General features: G+C 35.4%; 3 protein-coding genes and 1 long non-coding RNA gene across 8 annotated transcripts; 3 read left to right on the top strand and 1 right to left on the bottom strand.

Moving 5' to 3' along the window:
- The first annotated feature begins 846 nt into the window (after positions 1–846).
- LOC110599821 (protein TAPETUM DETERMINANT 1) lies at positions 847–4,258 on the top strand. 2 transcript variants are annotated; one of them, XM_021736401.2, is made up of 4 exons: positions 847–1,087; positions 2,059–2,162; positions 2,506–2,607; positions 3,616–4,258. In XM_021736401.2, the coding sequence occupies exons 2-4, from the start codon at positions 2,075–2,077 to the stop codon at positions 3,957–3,959; spliced, it is 534 nt and encodes a 177-aa protein (XP_021592093.1). In that variant the 5' UTR covers positions 847–1,087; positions 2,059–2,074; the 3' UTR covers positions 3,960–4,258. The 2 variants fall into 2 exon arrangements, with proteins under 2 accessions (XP_021592093.1, XP_021592091.1); XM_021736399.2 differs by having other exon boundaries at positions 851–1,087; positions 1,849–2,162.
- Positions 4,259–5,549: 1,291 nt separating this feature from the next.
- LOC110631338 (glutamate-1-semialdehyde 2,1-aminomutase, chloroplastic) lies at positions 5,550–8,099 on the top strand. Its single transcript, XM_021779124.2, has 3 exons — positions 5,550–5,813; positions 6,201–6,374; positions 6,804–8,099. Exons 1-3 carry the CDS (start codon positions 5,637–5,639, stop codon positions 7,869–7,871), a joined length of 1,419 nt encoding a protein of 472 aa, XP_021634816.1. The 5' UTR covers positions 5,550–5,636; the 3' UTR covers positions 7,872–8,099.
- Positions 8,100–8,240: 141 nt separating this feature from the next.
- LOC110631339 (membrane-anchored ubiquitin-fold protein 3) lies at positions 8,241–11,355 on the bottom strand. Of its 4 annotated transcripts, XM_043950341.1 has the most exons (5): positions 11,206–11,349; positions 10,867–11,106; positions 9,992–10,162; positions 8,478–8,566; positions 8,241–8,362 (listed from the first exon to the last, which is right to left on the bottom strand). In XM_043950341.1, the coding sequence occupies exons 2-4, from the start codon at positions 10,994–10,996 to the stop codon at positions 8,511–8,513; spliced, it is 357 nt and encodes a 118-aa protein (XP_043806276.1). In that variant the 5' UTR covers positions 10,997–11,106; positions 11,206–11,349; the 3' UTR covers positions 8,241–8,362; positions 8,478–8,510. The 4 variants fall into 4 exon arrangements, with proteins under 4 accessions (XP_043806276.1, XP_021634819.1, XP_021634817.1 ...); XM_021779127.2 differs by having other exon boundaries at positions 8,241–8,566; positions 10,867–11,059; positions 11,206–11,348; XM_021779125.2 differs by having other exon boundaries at positions 8,241–8,566; positions 11,206–11,345.
- A 98-nt stretch (positions 11,356–11,453) lies between these two features.
- Positions 11,454–13,721, top strand: LOC122721727. The gene is made up of 3 exons (XR_006348473.1): positions 11,454–11,595; positions 11,917–11,973; positions 12,114–13,721. It is a non-coding gene; the product is annotated as an uncharacterized LOC122721727 (long non-coding RNA).
- Positions 13,722–14,449: the final 728 nt, after the last annotated feature.

Genomic DNA, 14,449 nt, shown 5'->3' with positions numbered 1-14,449 from the left:
TCTTGGATTTTTTAATATGCATGTTGGAATGCAAAAGATTTGTGGTTGAATTATAAAAGCTATATTCAGGGTGATAAAAGTTGTGTTATAAAAATCGTTGGATACATTTTTTAGACATTTTGAATTATATCTTGTGTGTTTTCCAAAAGTCTTACAATATTACATAATCGGTGAAAATACAATATTTATATTGATATCATCTTTGACTTTACAAAATATTATCTTGAAGGCAACAATTTTTAAGTTGAGTTACGATTAAAATTTGTAAAAAATAATCTAAATTTAATCCACATAGACAACAATTGAAATTATGTTACCACTCGTGTTTTCCATTTTTGCCATTTGTTACCAAGCGAAAATTGGATGTATGATAGAAATTTGGAACGATTTATGTCACTAGCAACAAGAAAAGCATAAAGACAAAGGCCCATTTTTCTGGCATCCTATTTTGTCACAATAAGAATGATATTCTGATATAGAATGACTGCTCCATTAAGACAGTGGGAGAGTTACAGCAAGGAACAAAAGATCAAATAGCCACAACCAACCTTTGCATTCACATCGCCCTTCTACCCTAAATTACCATTTTAGGCCTTTTTGTCCCAGACCCTATTTGTTTATCCAGTTTCCACCACAAGACGACGGTCCATGTAACCCTAAACCCCTGCAAAGGCACTCCCCGTCGCCAGAGTCTCAGACCAAAACGTCAATAAGCCAGGCGTCATAAATATATGCTTGCAATTATTATTTTTTATTACTAATCCTCATTAGATTCTTAAATGTGTCCCCACCACCGCACGTCCCCTAATCACCACATCCATCATTTCCACTCTCGCTATCACACAGCCACGTGCGCTTTCAGCTGCTCAATTATTCCCGGTTAACACAACCACGTGCAATTTAACCATGGTTAAACATATCCTAACCCAAATCCACGCTATAAATAAAATACACCAGAACCAGATAGAAACACTAACCATGTCTCGGGGTTTCCCTCAAGTGTTTCTCTCTCTAAACGCACGCGTTTCGGTGTTGATTGTTCTCTCTCTAACCCTCAGCTTGTGATCCGTCCTGTCCAATTCAGGAGGTGAAGCAAATAACTCTCTCTCTCGTACTTGCATATACACCTATATGTGTATTTATATACTTACGTAGTTTCTATACGTATATTCATGGATATTAAATGCGTTTGATCGGAGAACCACTTTTAGGGATTCTTGTGGCTTTGTCATTTCTGGCTTTTCCTTTTCTCTCTGCCATTTTTGTCTCTTAAGCTTCTTTCTCTCTGTCTCTCTGCTGTTTTTCGGTACTGTGCTCTTTGCTTTGTCGACACTGTCCTCGCGCAGTAAATTCTGCTGCTGCAATCGCTGCCGGTGCCCTTTTTTTTCAAATTTCCGAGTTCCTATTCCCAAAATTTGCCCGGAAAATACACTTTTTTCTATTTCAGTCACAGCTTACTGCCTTCCACTTCCTTCAAAACTTCCTCCTTTAAAATCCGCCTTTCGTTTCATGGGACATCTGTTTTTTTTTTTTGGGTAATTTTTTTTATCGGCCAAAAGAAAATCGCAGTAATAAACATTAGAAGAATAGTAACTGTATGCTTAGCGTTTTTGAACCGAACAAGTTGATTAAAGCTTATATCAGTGGTCGTCGTTTCTAGGTCTAGAGTCTAGCTCGTAAGTCGTAGGGGGGGGTGGGGGGAGGGGGGTTATAGCCAACATTTGCTGTCAAATCTGAACCGCTTGATGTTCTAATCAGACGGTGGTTGTTTTTTATTTTTTTTTCCTTCCTTAACTGATGTGATATGATAACACGCATATTTAGATGCAAACGCGTTCTTTGATGCAGATATCAATATCTGAGAGAGTGAGAGAGAGAGATTGAAAGACACTCCAGTCCCGTCTCCCATCGAAACTTCACATCCGTGGCGGTTTAGTGCTCCTAGTCGGAGTCGATGCTTCCACTGAGTTGTTCTTTTGACTTTTGTTATCGTTCTCTGTTCGGAAAAATAAAAAAACTCCTGGTTAATTGGCTTTCTTTCTCTACACTGAAAAGTAGATATTCATTCTCGAAGATGAGAACCGTCTCAAAGCCCAGAGTCGCCGTGGTTTTGGTTCTACTTATCTCCGTGGTGCTATTATTCATGCTTATTGTTTCCACAGGTGCGTGTATATATATATATATATATATATATGTAATGTGCTTGTATTTGTATAATATTATATATTCGTTGGATCTAGACATTCCTTACCTTATTAATGTTTCCATCACTACTGTTGGACGGTTTGGGTTTTGTTTAATGGATGATGGGTCTACCTTTTAGTGACATTTTGTCATTGAGGGCTTTGTTTTTAATTGTTTATTGCTATTTACTCCTTTCTTTCTGTCCCTTATTTTGTCGCCCTTTATTCAGTTGGAATAACTGCACAAATAGACTGATATTATTGGTTTTCTCCGTAATAATATCTAATTCTTCCTTTACGCTTCGGGATTTCTGGTTTCCAGCCGTAGATTACAGTGAAGGTCGATCCATGGGATCCAGCCAGCCAGTCTCCAAGGGAGGAAAATCGACTCTATTTGGTCCACACCGAAAGCTTCTTAGACGCTGTAAGATAACTCGACTTACCTATTCCTTAGGGTTCATGTTTTCGTTTTTGAAATGAAGAGAGACCAAATGAATGTTGACTGGTGTGGGGATGTGGGGTTTCCTACTGTGCTATTCTTGGCTCTGTGGGGAGTCCTGAAACGATTCAGTTTCTGTAACGCATTTAATGGATGTGAGGTTTTGGCATCAGCGTCCATGGAAATGTTGAACGTACAGATGTGCATACGATAAGGGGTGTCAGAGCTGCACGTCTGTTTTATTTTTCTCGTTATGCCATGATGCTATCATGCACCTTATAATGCTCCACCAACACAACTGTAGTCTTTAGGGAGTATCTTTTTGGTGGGATTCTCGTATACCTTCGGGTTACTATCACCTTTTTAGAACCTGTTCGTTGAAAGGTTTGGTTAGCTCGTGACGAGTGCGTCTAACGTGTAGTGCGCACGTTAGCAACTCTTGCTCTGCTACCGTAGTCGTTTATTTGGGAATGTTTTGGATCATTAACTATTTTGCTGTAAACATGCATTAATACAAAGAAAGCGTTCTTAAAATTAGCTGGAACTTCTTTGTTTTCATTCGCAAGACTTGTGACTGAAACGCAGCGGGTCTTATTTGAAGAATGCCCCGTCAAATCAAATGTAGTTGATTTGTCCTTTTGTAGTATGTATAGGCATCAGTGGTAAGGAAGAATATTGCTCCAATATACTTCCTGTAAAGTATGAGAATTTTATAACACAACTGTTTTATATATACAACATGTTAACCATCGCATGGTAACAATCAATACCTTATCTTATATTGAATAAAATGTATAATAGTTTTCTAGAATAATTTTTATGATTCACAGCCTCCGAAAATTGTTTTTGTCTGCTGACTTATTCGTTACTGAGTTGTACAGTTGTGTTGCCGTTGTGTGTAAATTAGCTGCCAAGTGTTCAAAAGCACAGGCTACCACTCTTAGAAATGTATTGTAAAAGCCCCATTTTCTTGTTTGTATCCTGTTTACACAGCATTGGCAGTGGACGAACCTGATAGAATATGGGGAGATAAGTGTACGAAGGCCGATATTGTGATAAACCAAGGAGCCACAGCTCCTCTTCCAAGCGGCATACCTACCTACACTGTTGAGATTATGAACGTGTGCGTCACCGGCTGTGATATCTCTGGGATTCACTTTTACTGTGGCTGGTTTAGTTCTGCTCGCCTCATCAACCCCAAGATTTTCAAGCGCATTCTCTACAATGATTGCCTTGTCAACGATGGGAAGCCCTTGGTCAATGGGGGCACACTTTCATTTCAGTATGCCAATACTTTCCTTTACCCACTCTCGGTCTCTTCTGTGGTCTGTTCCTGAACAGTAAGAAAATTTACGATAACGAGCAACACTAACACGACATATATAGAATCTACTTAACTTTTTACATTTTTCTGTCAGTTGATTTCTTGTGGAGACAATGGGAAGTTCTGTACCAATGTAAGGTGTATTGAATTCAGCAGGCTGGGGAAAGACTTGGGAACTTCCTTGGGGGTAGCCATTTGTACAAACGTAGTTTTATACCATTGAATATGCTTAGCGGATGTGGGAGATTGATTACAGGAATTTTTCTTTTTCTTTTTCGTGTTCGTGTTGACAAGTATGTAGGGAAATTATTCTGGAAACTGATTCTATTGATTTGATTTGCCTTTTTAACGGTTCATAATGTTATTTGGATTGAAAAAACCATTCAGCACAACACTGGTATAAGTCCAGATAACCCGGGAGGCTAAATAAGTCTGATTTTAAATTTTTGGTTAAATACGACCTAAAGTTTTTAAAGAAGGCCAAATATATGATTACTACTATCAAGTTAATATTTTATATTTTATTTTATTTATTTTTAAAAATTAATTTATAAAATGAGATGAATATCAAGATAAAAATATAATATTTAATAAAATATTTTTCATTATTTAAAGATTTGAGTGTATATTTAATAAATAAAGTAAAAATAATAAAAATAAATCTATAATAAAATAGAGGGAGTAAAGGAAAAAAGAATATATATATATATATATATATTAATTTGTATTGGCTTTGAAACCTCGAGCAAGAAGCAACGATGACTTTAGTAATAATTAAATTTTTGTTAAAAGAATTTAAAGAACAAAAAAGTTGAGTAACTAGATTAAAAATGTAAAATTTAAGAATTGCAAAAAAAAAAAAAAAAAGCAAACACTATTATAATAGCCTTGCTAATAAGAATTTAAATAAAATATCAAAACTTTTCAAAAAAGAGAGCATAATTTAAAAATTGAAGGATTTATTCAGTAAAATCACAGCATGAATAGTGAGTATGTTTTAATAATTATCATAGATCATGCAAATTATTATAATTGAAAATTGAAGAATTTGTTATATTGAAAAATATTTTCTAAGTTTTTTAATATTTTTAAAAAATAAAGTAATTTTAAGTTATTTTAAAAAGAAGTTAAATTTTTGAAATTTGAAAATTTATTAATATATATCACTGAATTTTTTTATATATGAATCTTATTATTCTTTTTCCAATTTAACATAACAATCAAGTTAATTTATTAAAAAACAATTTTCTGAAAAATATTGATCACATATAAATTATTTTTTTTCAATGCAATTGAATCATTTACATGGAATTCAAATATTCCGAATATATATATATATATATAGTCACATTTATGTTGCAAAAAAAAATTAAAAATATACATAATTTTTTATTGTTTTAAATTTAAAAATTAAAATATTTTACCGGAATAAAAATAAATTTAATGTAATTTTTATGAAATTTTTAATTTTGAACTCGTTATATTTTCTTGAAAAACAGACCCGAGTACGAAAAATACCCGAGACAATCGGACCTATCGAATAGCATGAGTCATCCAACCCGGACCATGAGAGATACAGCACATATATATAAACTCCAAATCATAAAATAATCCATCGGGTGCGGCAATCTTCTTCAATTACTTTTATCTTGGGGACCAAGTGCCGTCACTGTGAGAAATAACGGTCAACATGGCGGCTACGATCACAGGCGGAGGAATTGGACTATGGCTATCATCTTCTTCTACCTCACAAAGACGAAATCCTCCATGGAGATCGTTTCGTTGCGGTGTGAAAATGGCACTCTCCGTTGACGAGAAGAACACTTACACTCTAAAGAAATCTGAAGAAGCTTTCGCTCTCGCCAAGGTAAACTCTTCATGTTTTCTTTCTTTTAGCTGGTTTCAGTTCTAAAAGACACTATGTGGAGCAATGCAAACATTATTGTAATTCCCAATTTTTCATTTCCATGGCGGATTGGCCTCTGCCTGAGTTTCAATTGAATAAAATCAGTTATATTCTATTGGTGCACCAATTATCATTGTTTTGTGGGGGGATAAGAGAGTTGTTTCTGTGTGCTTGAGGTGGGTGTGCTATATGAGTGTGAGGCTGCCCCGGTCACTGGAAACTTGCTTGGACGAAATCCGTCTGTTCTTCGTCTATCAATTCTCTGAATTTTTCCATTGAAGCGCCACAGTGATTTTCTTTTTTTTTCTAGTATTTTCTGATTATTGGTTCGTCTAATTGTTTTGGTAGGAGATGATGCCCGGAGGTGTAAATTCACCTGTACGGGCTTTTAACTCCGTTGGTGGACAACCTATAGTGATGGATTCTGTTAAGGGCTCTCATATGTGGGACATTGACGGCAATGAGTATATCGACTATGTGGGTTCTTGGGGTCCAGCAATAATTGGTCATGCGGATGATCAGGTTTTATTTTTCTTTCCTTCTTTTCTTTTTATGATTTCATCATCAGTGAATTCTGTACTTCAGTTGCAGTCTTGCCAATATAGACGATTATGACTTGATTGAGCAGCAATGGATAATAATTGTGCAAGGAAAAACTTGGTTTCTACATGGGAACTGGGGAGAGCTTAAATTTCTAGTTTGAGAAAAGTGTCCAATTATTTAACATGGTTATTAGCCCTTTCTTTTTGTAAGAAACGCACAATTGAGCGAAGGAATAATAATTATCATTCGTTTTATGCAAATTGATGAAAGGAACTTTATCACGGTGAACAAACTATTTTGCCATTTCCTTTCTTGTCGTGTATTTTGGTGTCTCTTAGACAGTGGCAATGAATTTTTATGCTATTCAAAATCATTTTTCAGATCTCTGAGACTAACATTTACCTACAGGTACTTACAGCCTTGGCTGAAACAATGAAGAAAGGTACCAGCTTTGGTGCCCCTTGCCTTCTAGAGAACGAACTAGCAGGGATGGTTATTAAAGCAGTTCCAAGTATAGAAATGGTACGATTTGTCAATTCAGGCACAGAGGCTTGCATGGGTGTGCTTCGCCTAGCCCGTGCTTTCACTGGAAAGGAGAAACTTATCAAGTTTGAGGGTTGTTACCATGGCCATGCTGATCCTTTCCTTGTCAAGGCCGGAAGCGGTGTTGCTACATTAGGCCTGCCAGACTCACCTGGTGTCCCGAAAGCAGCAACCTATGAAACTTTAACAGCCCCCTTCAATGACTTAGCTGCGGTGCAAGATCTTTTTGAGAAAAACAAAGGGGAGATTGCAGCAATAATCCTAGAACCTGTTGTCGGAAATTCTGGTTTTATTGTACCTAAACCAGACTTTCTTGATGCTATCCGCAGGATAACCAAAGAAAATGATGCGCTTCTAATATTTGATGAAGTTATGACTGGATTCCGTTTGTCATATGGTGGAGCTCAGGAGTATTTTGGCATAACACCTGATCTATCAACACTTGGCAAGATCATTGGCGGTGGCCTACCAGTTGGTGCATATGGAGGCAGAAGGGAGATTATGGAAATGGTTGCGCCCTCGGGACCAATGTATCAGGCTGGAACATTAAGTGGGAATCCATTGGCAATGACTGCTGGGATACACACTTTAAAACGGTTGCAGGAGCCAGGAAGCTACGAGTACTTGGATAAGATAACAGGTGAACTTGTCCGAGGTATTCTTGATGCTGGCAAGAGGGCTGGGCATGCTATGTGCGGCGGGCATATACGTGGCATGTTTGGCTTTTTCTTCACAGAAGGACCTGTTTATAACTTTGATGATGCAAAGAAAAGCGACACCTCGAAATTTGCCAGGTTTTACCAGCGAATGCTAGAGGAGGGCGTATACTTCGCTCCTTCACAATTTGAGGCTGGGTTCACTAGCTTGGCACATACTGCTGAAGATATCCAACACACAATAACAGCAGCCGAGAAAGTTTTCCGGCAGATCTAGATTTTAAATATTTGCCCCTCAGGTCATGGACCTATTCCTTTTTATCCCTTTCCATTTCGTTTCACACTATCACTTTTTTGAACACCTTAACCTTTATAGGAATGAATCGGCAATTTAATTTAACCAGTTCAATTCAGTGAGAGTGTATTTATTTTTGTCCTGGATGTGGGAGCTTTTCTATGGTTGTAATTGTGTGTATCATTTGATGATAATATAACCTTTTTACGATTTTGGCTTGGGGTAATTCACTTGCTCTTTGCAGCATCAATCTCAACCTGACAACGAACAACTCGTCTCAAGTACAAATACAATGCATTACATATAGGGCAGCTCCAATAAACCAAATTATAAATTGGGAGTCATTACTCATAACATCATTAACACGCGGGTTTTTATCTTTGAATTTTGATTGTGGAACGTGTCCTTACATCAATGGGACTATACAGCTTTCTGTTACTGCGACAAAGCATTAAGGTCTTGAAAAAACAAACCTAGGCAAGGAGGCGGGTTTAAGAAAATATAAACACATCAGCACTTCTTTGACACTTGTGCACATGAATACTGAAACATCCAACATGGGATGTTCAAGGAAAACAATTACTGTACCTAAAGCATTCCCAGATATGTACATAGTTGCCTTCATAAAATGGAACATGAACACACAAGTTTCTTGGGAGAATTTTCAATCTTCTTTTCTGTTCAATAGTCACCAAGAATTTATCAACGTCAGAGCTTTGAGAAACAAGCTTAAAGAAAAAACAACAAAGCAACAACTCGATCAATCCCCAAATCACAGTCCTAAAAGCAAAGCAAGTAATATAAGATACGAAAATAAAAAGTTATGGCAACATCAAATTCAACTCCTTTGCAATATGGCATAAAAGGAAAATTACAAGCATGAGTAGAATTATACAATATTAGAAAAGGTAACATTTCATTGCTCTAGGCTATTCAATAATTGATGCCAGATTTAGTAGACGACCGGTTGAGGTCCTTGAGGACTAAAACAACCAACCAAAGCAACAATCATTTGGAATGTCAACAGATGAACACATGCATGATACGATATTTAGAAGTAAAAGGATGCCGGTACATACTTCAGGAGGCATGAAATAGAAGTTGGAACGCTTGAAACAGTTTCAGACTTCATTAGAAGCAGAATGACTGGCCTCTGAAGGAGCATTGTTCCTGGTCCTACCTAATAATTTTCACCCTAAAAGTGACAACCTAAATGGAATTATTTGACAGGGACTCTTGACAAGCATTTGACCATCAGATAGAAAAATGAGAAATAAAGGATGTCCTAATGCATGAGAACATCTTTGGAAAATGAAAAGTGCGAGAAAAGAAAGTAAATCGCCAAACTGGTAGAATCCAGTGAAATTCAACCAGTCCCCAGGTATGGTGCAATCACTACCCATGGAAATGACAAGTCAACAACAAATCAGGAATTAAATGCATTATTCCATTCAGAGGACACACATGCCACCATTTCTGTTGAAGGGCTCTGAAGGCATTAACCCGATGGATTCAAGTCTCTAATGAACCGAAATTGTTTTGACTCTCCTTTTTCATTATCACAGTGTAGATAGTTATAATTTTGGGCCTCACCAGTTCATTAGAAATGTGTTCTGTGGATAAATCTGGAAAGACACTAGAAGGCAAAGGAAAATACAAGAGAAAATACAAGAGAAAACAAAAAGTAGAAGAAAGCAGCCCTCTGGTATTGGCAAATAGATCCAGTCCAGTCCACATAACATTTCTTTCACCTACACGGTCTAAGTAACATTGTATTTGAGACATGTGCATCTTCCTCATTGATATAAAATTGAGAACATCTCAAAATTATCAAGTATGTAAACGCTACTACCCAAACTATGCCACTCAAATAAATTACTAATGTGAAAGCTCCTATCTAATCTTAAACCTGTTATTATAACATACACCTCAAATGAATGAATGAAATTGTCAGTTAAAGATGGCTTCGCAATTTATTTTACATTTCCCGGCTCTCAGGAAATCAGCTGTTAGACCATCTCGTATATAACCACCAAGCTAAGCTGAAAAGCAATTGGGAGGAGAGAGGAAGCTATGTGGATGATGATTAAGACGGGAGATACCTGTTTTCATTTTTGCTAGAGACGGCTGTACAACAACATGCATTATGATGATTCCCCCAGCAACTTCAGCAAAAGGTGTTCTACACTGGCCAACAGTTTTGTTGTTATCTAAAATTTTACCAGAGCTAATCAATTTCACTTCATTCACTGCCTTTGGACTAACGGTCTTACCTAAGAAATAGAGTCAAAGAAGGCAGCATTTAGAAACGATATCTATAATAACAAGAAAAAGAAATATGTCTTATGAAAGATATGCCATCCTGAAATTCAGTAATTTTTCGAAGCCAGGAGAGACACATTTTTTTTTTATCTATCCATATTTAACACTTCATCATGCTTCCTTGTACAGGATTAAAACTCATTGGCAAAGCAGGGTTAACATGGATGAACACAGTTGAATATAGCATAACAAACAATTGTTCTATTAATGCAATTCATAGTTTGAGTGGTTTGCAGAGCCTCATAATATCCAAGGCTTTGTTGTTTACATAATCCATCCTGCATGCTTTTACTCCTTCCAGTTTGTATAGACTCGGTAGTTTCTAAGGCTTCTACTGTTTACAGAATGATTTAACCGACAGCCAAAATTGCTAGAACAAATTTCGAACTGGGGTCATGTTAGTTTCTTTAAGGCCATAAGATTTTCCAAATTACGCAATTACTGAGAGATTATACTAAATTATCAAAAAACTTCATAAATTAAAAATAAAATTCTCCCTAATTTGGGAAATCAGATATAAATATAAAAGCGCGTCAAATATTTCATATTACCAATTATGTTGACAATAGTAACAGACAAAAGACCCAGAAAGAAAAAGAACATAAAACGCTCAATTCAAATAGAAATATCAAAGAAAGAGAAAGAACTGCCAAACCTTTGGGCCAATCGGATACAATTCTCTGCTTAAGCATATCCACCGTTGATGCCGATGAGTACCGGAACGGCCCAATATCGGACCCATCGTAAAGCCTAAACTTTATATCAACTAAATCCTCTTCCGGCATTTGACTTGAAATTTCTTCTCCTATTTACCAATCAATTGCTTTCACGTATTACGACTCCGCTGTCTGAGAATGGATTAGGGATGAGCTCATCTAATTTTGACCCTGAATTTCTAAAATCCAAAAAGTTTAATAGATCCAAACCTTCAATTCAACAACTGAGCAACGGTTTGCACAAACTACTTATAAATGAACAGGAAATTAAAGCAAACCTCTTAGACTTCCGGTAGGCTAAGCGAGAACAAACATCTTGGTTGAGTTTTTCTTCTATGGCTGGTTGAAAATATGGGCGTGCTTTGTTGGTGAACTGCAGAAGACAAACCGATCTGAAACTTTAAGCTGCTTTTGTTTTTCTCAAATCGCGAAGACAAAACGCCTCACCTTCTCCTTCTCCATACAAACGACTAAAACGACGCCGTCTTTTCCTCAGTTGATTCAACCTTACGACATGTCGTTGACAAGCTGACTCGCCAGCCACTTCCGTAGTTTTGACAGTACGAAGAAATGAAGAGACAGAGAGAAGAAAAGATACAACAACATGGAGATCGGGGCGCAAACGCCAGCCAACTCAACAGAGAAACACAATTACATCTTTCTCAACGGTAATTTATTAATGATTAAATTGTGGCAATTTTGACAACTTTAGGTTTTCTCAGTTTATTTGACGAATAACTTTCATTTTAATGATTAAATTTGCTACATATATATATAATTTCCGGGAAAAAAAAAAGGCCTCTTGGCAGAGTTGGTCAGCAATAAAAACACACATGGTTGCTAGTTGGTATCAAATTTCTAACCAGGATGTATCAAAAAAATTCACAATCTGCCACAGACAGCAGTTATATTGCAAATTTATTAATATATTAACTGAAAGTAGAACTGTCTCTCCCCCGTTTGACATTCATTTTGCGTCTTCATTTCAGCAAGTTGTTGATATTAACATAAATTAGAGTGCTCGAGAAGAAAGGAGCGCAGTAGAGGTGAGGTTTTCTATTCTTATATGAAGCAAACTCAGTTGCTTTTACATTGGATCATATGCTTCAGAATTTTTCCATATGCATGTAAAGTTTCAAATACAGATTTATGGTCCGACTTGTTCAATTTTGCCTGTCAATGCTAGGAAATAATGAAGTTAAAACATTCTCCGAAGATTGGGGTTAATGGGATGTTGGTAGTTTAAACTGTCTTGAAGCATGCTCTTTCAGGAGTCTGGTGATTTCTGAAGTGGTCTCCTATTATAATGGATTGTAGGTAACATGCACAGTCCTTTTTTTTACTTTTGAATTTGACCTTTCATTCATAAGATATTGGCTGTTGCTGCAGGAGCATAAAAGTTTATGCATCACAGTCATGCTCAAAGGGCATTTTGCTTGTTCTGAAGTTTTGTCCTTTCTAGATTAGATTTAAGATGGTATCAGTTGTCTTCTTTTGCAGTTTACTGTTGAGTATTGGTATTTGTCTATTACTTGTGGAAGTCTCTTGGAGTTAAATTTTTTGTTTTCACCGAGTCTATGCATGCATGTATGATGTAGAATCAGGAAAGTGAGAGGATCGAGAGAAACAAAAAATTACTAATAATTCCTAAATAATAAAAAAATTAGACTTTCTAATTCTATGATGAACTTCCTAATTAAATTTTGAATTAGGATGAACATATATAATTCCTAGGTAAATTTTGAATCTTCCCCATGTTCTTCCTGTTTTGTGTATGTGGCTGTATGCTCATGTAATATATATCAAGGTAACTAGACCTCCTTTTTTTTTTTTTTTTCTTTTTTGGAATTGAGAAAAACTAGTTCCATAATTGAAAGAAACTAAAAAAATCGATCTTAAAAGAAAGATAAAATTAAAGCAACTCGGAAAACAATATTGAAATCTAGCGAATGTGGCTTGTTGAAAGTTTTCGAAAGAGCATGTTTAAGGGTAACATTTTCTTTTAAACTCCAAGAGTTTGCAATATCTATGTTATTAATATATTGAGTGAAATCATAATTAACCACAGCCGAAATGTGAAACCTAAGTTCCAGAAGTTTCCGCCAAACCGTTTTCTTTACGAGAGTTTTTTCTCCTCTTCATTTTGCGGAGTTTCGTCAGCCGTCTTCTCTGTGCTCTATGTAAACAAGGGGCGGCCTTTATTCACTTGCTCGAAGAGTAAGTTCTCCTCGCAAATTAGAGCAGGTTGTAAATAATGTTTGTTTATGTTGTTTTGGGCCAGGTAGAGCTTGAAATCTTGGGTGAGCAACTCCGCTTAAGGCTCTGCATGTGGTTTACGTGGTATTTTTCTAGTTCCTTTGGAAGTTGAACTCTCGAGATATGTCGGCCTAAACATCTTTGGGAACGTTTACAGCGTCAACGAGCTAGCTTTTAGCATCTGGCTTCAATGCCCATAAGAAAATGAGATGGCTAGGAACTTAGTCTAGGGACAGCTGAGTTTTATCTCCCTCCTTCTTGAAGAGCTACATCAAGAGTTTGGGATGATGGATTTTAGGTGGAGTTGCTCTTTCTTTACTAATTTCGTTCCCGGAATAGATCCTCCTTTGTTTAACTGTTTTAGATCGTCGGCTATGGCAGTAGGACTGCGTTGCAATTGTGTTCTAAAAGCTTTCTTCTTAGGTTGGAGCCCAATTAGCCTAGGGTTGGACATGTATGGGACTATTATATTTGGGCCTTAATGTGTTTTAGTGGATATATTTATGTAGGATTCCGGAGCATTTAAAACAATAATGCGTATGAGATATTATTACAAAATTAAATTATATTCCAAACAAATATTTATGATATCTTTATTGGTTAAAAAAATTATAACTTTATAATTTCTTTATATTTATTGTCTAAATTTTTAATTTTAAATAAAAAACTTTAATTTTTAAATTTATTATAATTATAATAATTTTTAAATTAATTTTAGTTAAATTTAAATTAATCTACACAATATGTCATTATTTTTATCATATAAACAACTTGATTAATTAATTAAAATTAAATTTTAATTAAGACTTTAAACTCTTAATTATATAAAATTTATAAATTATATAATTGAAATATTTAATTCTCTCATACTTAAATAAAATACTTAAATAAAAATCTTAATTGAGAATTTTAGATAATTAGAGGTTTAAAATCTTAGACAAAATTTAATTCAAATTACTTACATGAAAAAAATAATAACATATTGTGTATTAAAATTAATTTAAAATATTGCTACAATTACAATAAATTTTAAAGTTTAAATTTTTAATTAAAAATTAAAAATTTAAACTATAAATATAAAAGTCATAAAGTTGAGGTTTTTTTGGATCAATAAACCTTTTATATAGTTTATTTGATATTTATGAGAAATAACATCTTTAATATACAAAATTATTATTATTTATTTATGATAAGTTGTAAAAATGATATTGTTTATAATATAGGAAACTAATAGAAAAGCAGTAAGTGATAAAAATCAAAGGTTAC

Source organism: Manihot esculenta, chromosome 14 (genome assembly GCF_001659605.2).
Source record: "Manihot esculenta cultivar AM560-2 chromosome 14, M.esculenta_v8, whole genome shotgun sequence".
Taxonomy (NCBI): Eukaryota; Viridiplantae; Streptophyta; class Magnoliopsida; order Malpighiales; family Euphorbiaceae; genus Manihot; species Manihot esculenta.
This window is presented reverse-complemented; position numbering and strand designations above follow the sequence as displayed.

Bases quoted from the DNA above. Each gene is read 5' to 3' on its own strand.
- LOC110599821 (XM_021736399.2), top strand. From the start codon at position 1,955: ATGCTTCCACTGAGTTGTTCTTTTGACTTTTGTTATCGTTCTCTGTTC. The intron at 2,163-2,505 runs GTGCGTGTATAT...TCTGGTTTCCAG, and splicing joins CATGCTTATTGTTTCCACAG to CCGTAGATTACAGTGAAGGT. The intron at 2,608-3,615 runs GTAAGATAACTC...CTGTTTACACAG, and splicing joins CCGAAAGCTTCTTAGACGCT to CATTGGCAGTGGACGAACCT.
- LOC110631338 (XM_021779124.2), top strand. From the start codon at position 5,637: ATGGCGGCTACGATCACAGGCGGAGGAATTGGACTATGGCTATCATCT. The intron at 5,814-6,200 runs GTAAACTCTTCA...TTGTTTTGGTAG, and splicing joins AAGCTTTCGCTCTCGCCAAG to GAGATGATGCCCGGAGGTGT. The intron at 6,375-6,803 runs GTTTTATTTTTC...ATTTACCTACAG, and splicing joins TTGGTCATGCGGATGATCAG to GTACTTACAGCCTTGGCTGA.
- LOC110631339 (XM_043950341.1), bottom strand. From the start codon at position 10,996: ATGCCGGAAGAGGATTTAGTTGATATAAAGTTTAGGCTTTACGATGGG. The intron at 10,163-10,866 runs GTTTGGCAGTTC...TCTATTTCTTAG, and splicing joins TGTATCCGATTGGCCCAAAG to GTAAGACCGTTAGTCCAAAG. The intron at 8,567-9,991 runs GTATCTCCCGTC...ACTATTGAACAG, and splicing joins TCTAGCAAAAATGAAAACAG to AAAAGAAGATTGAAAATTCT.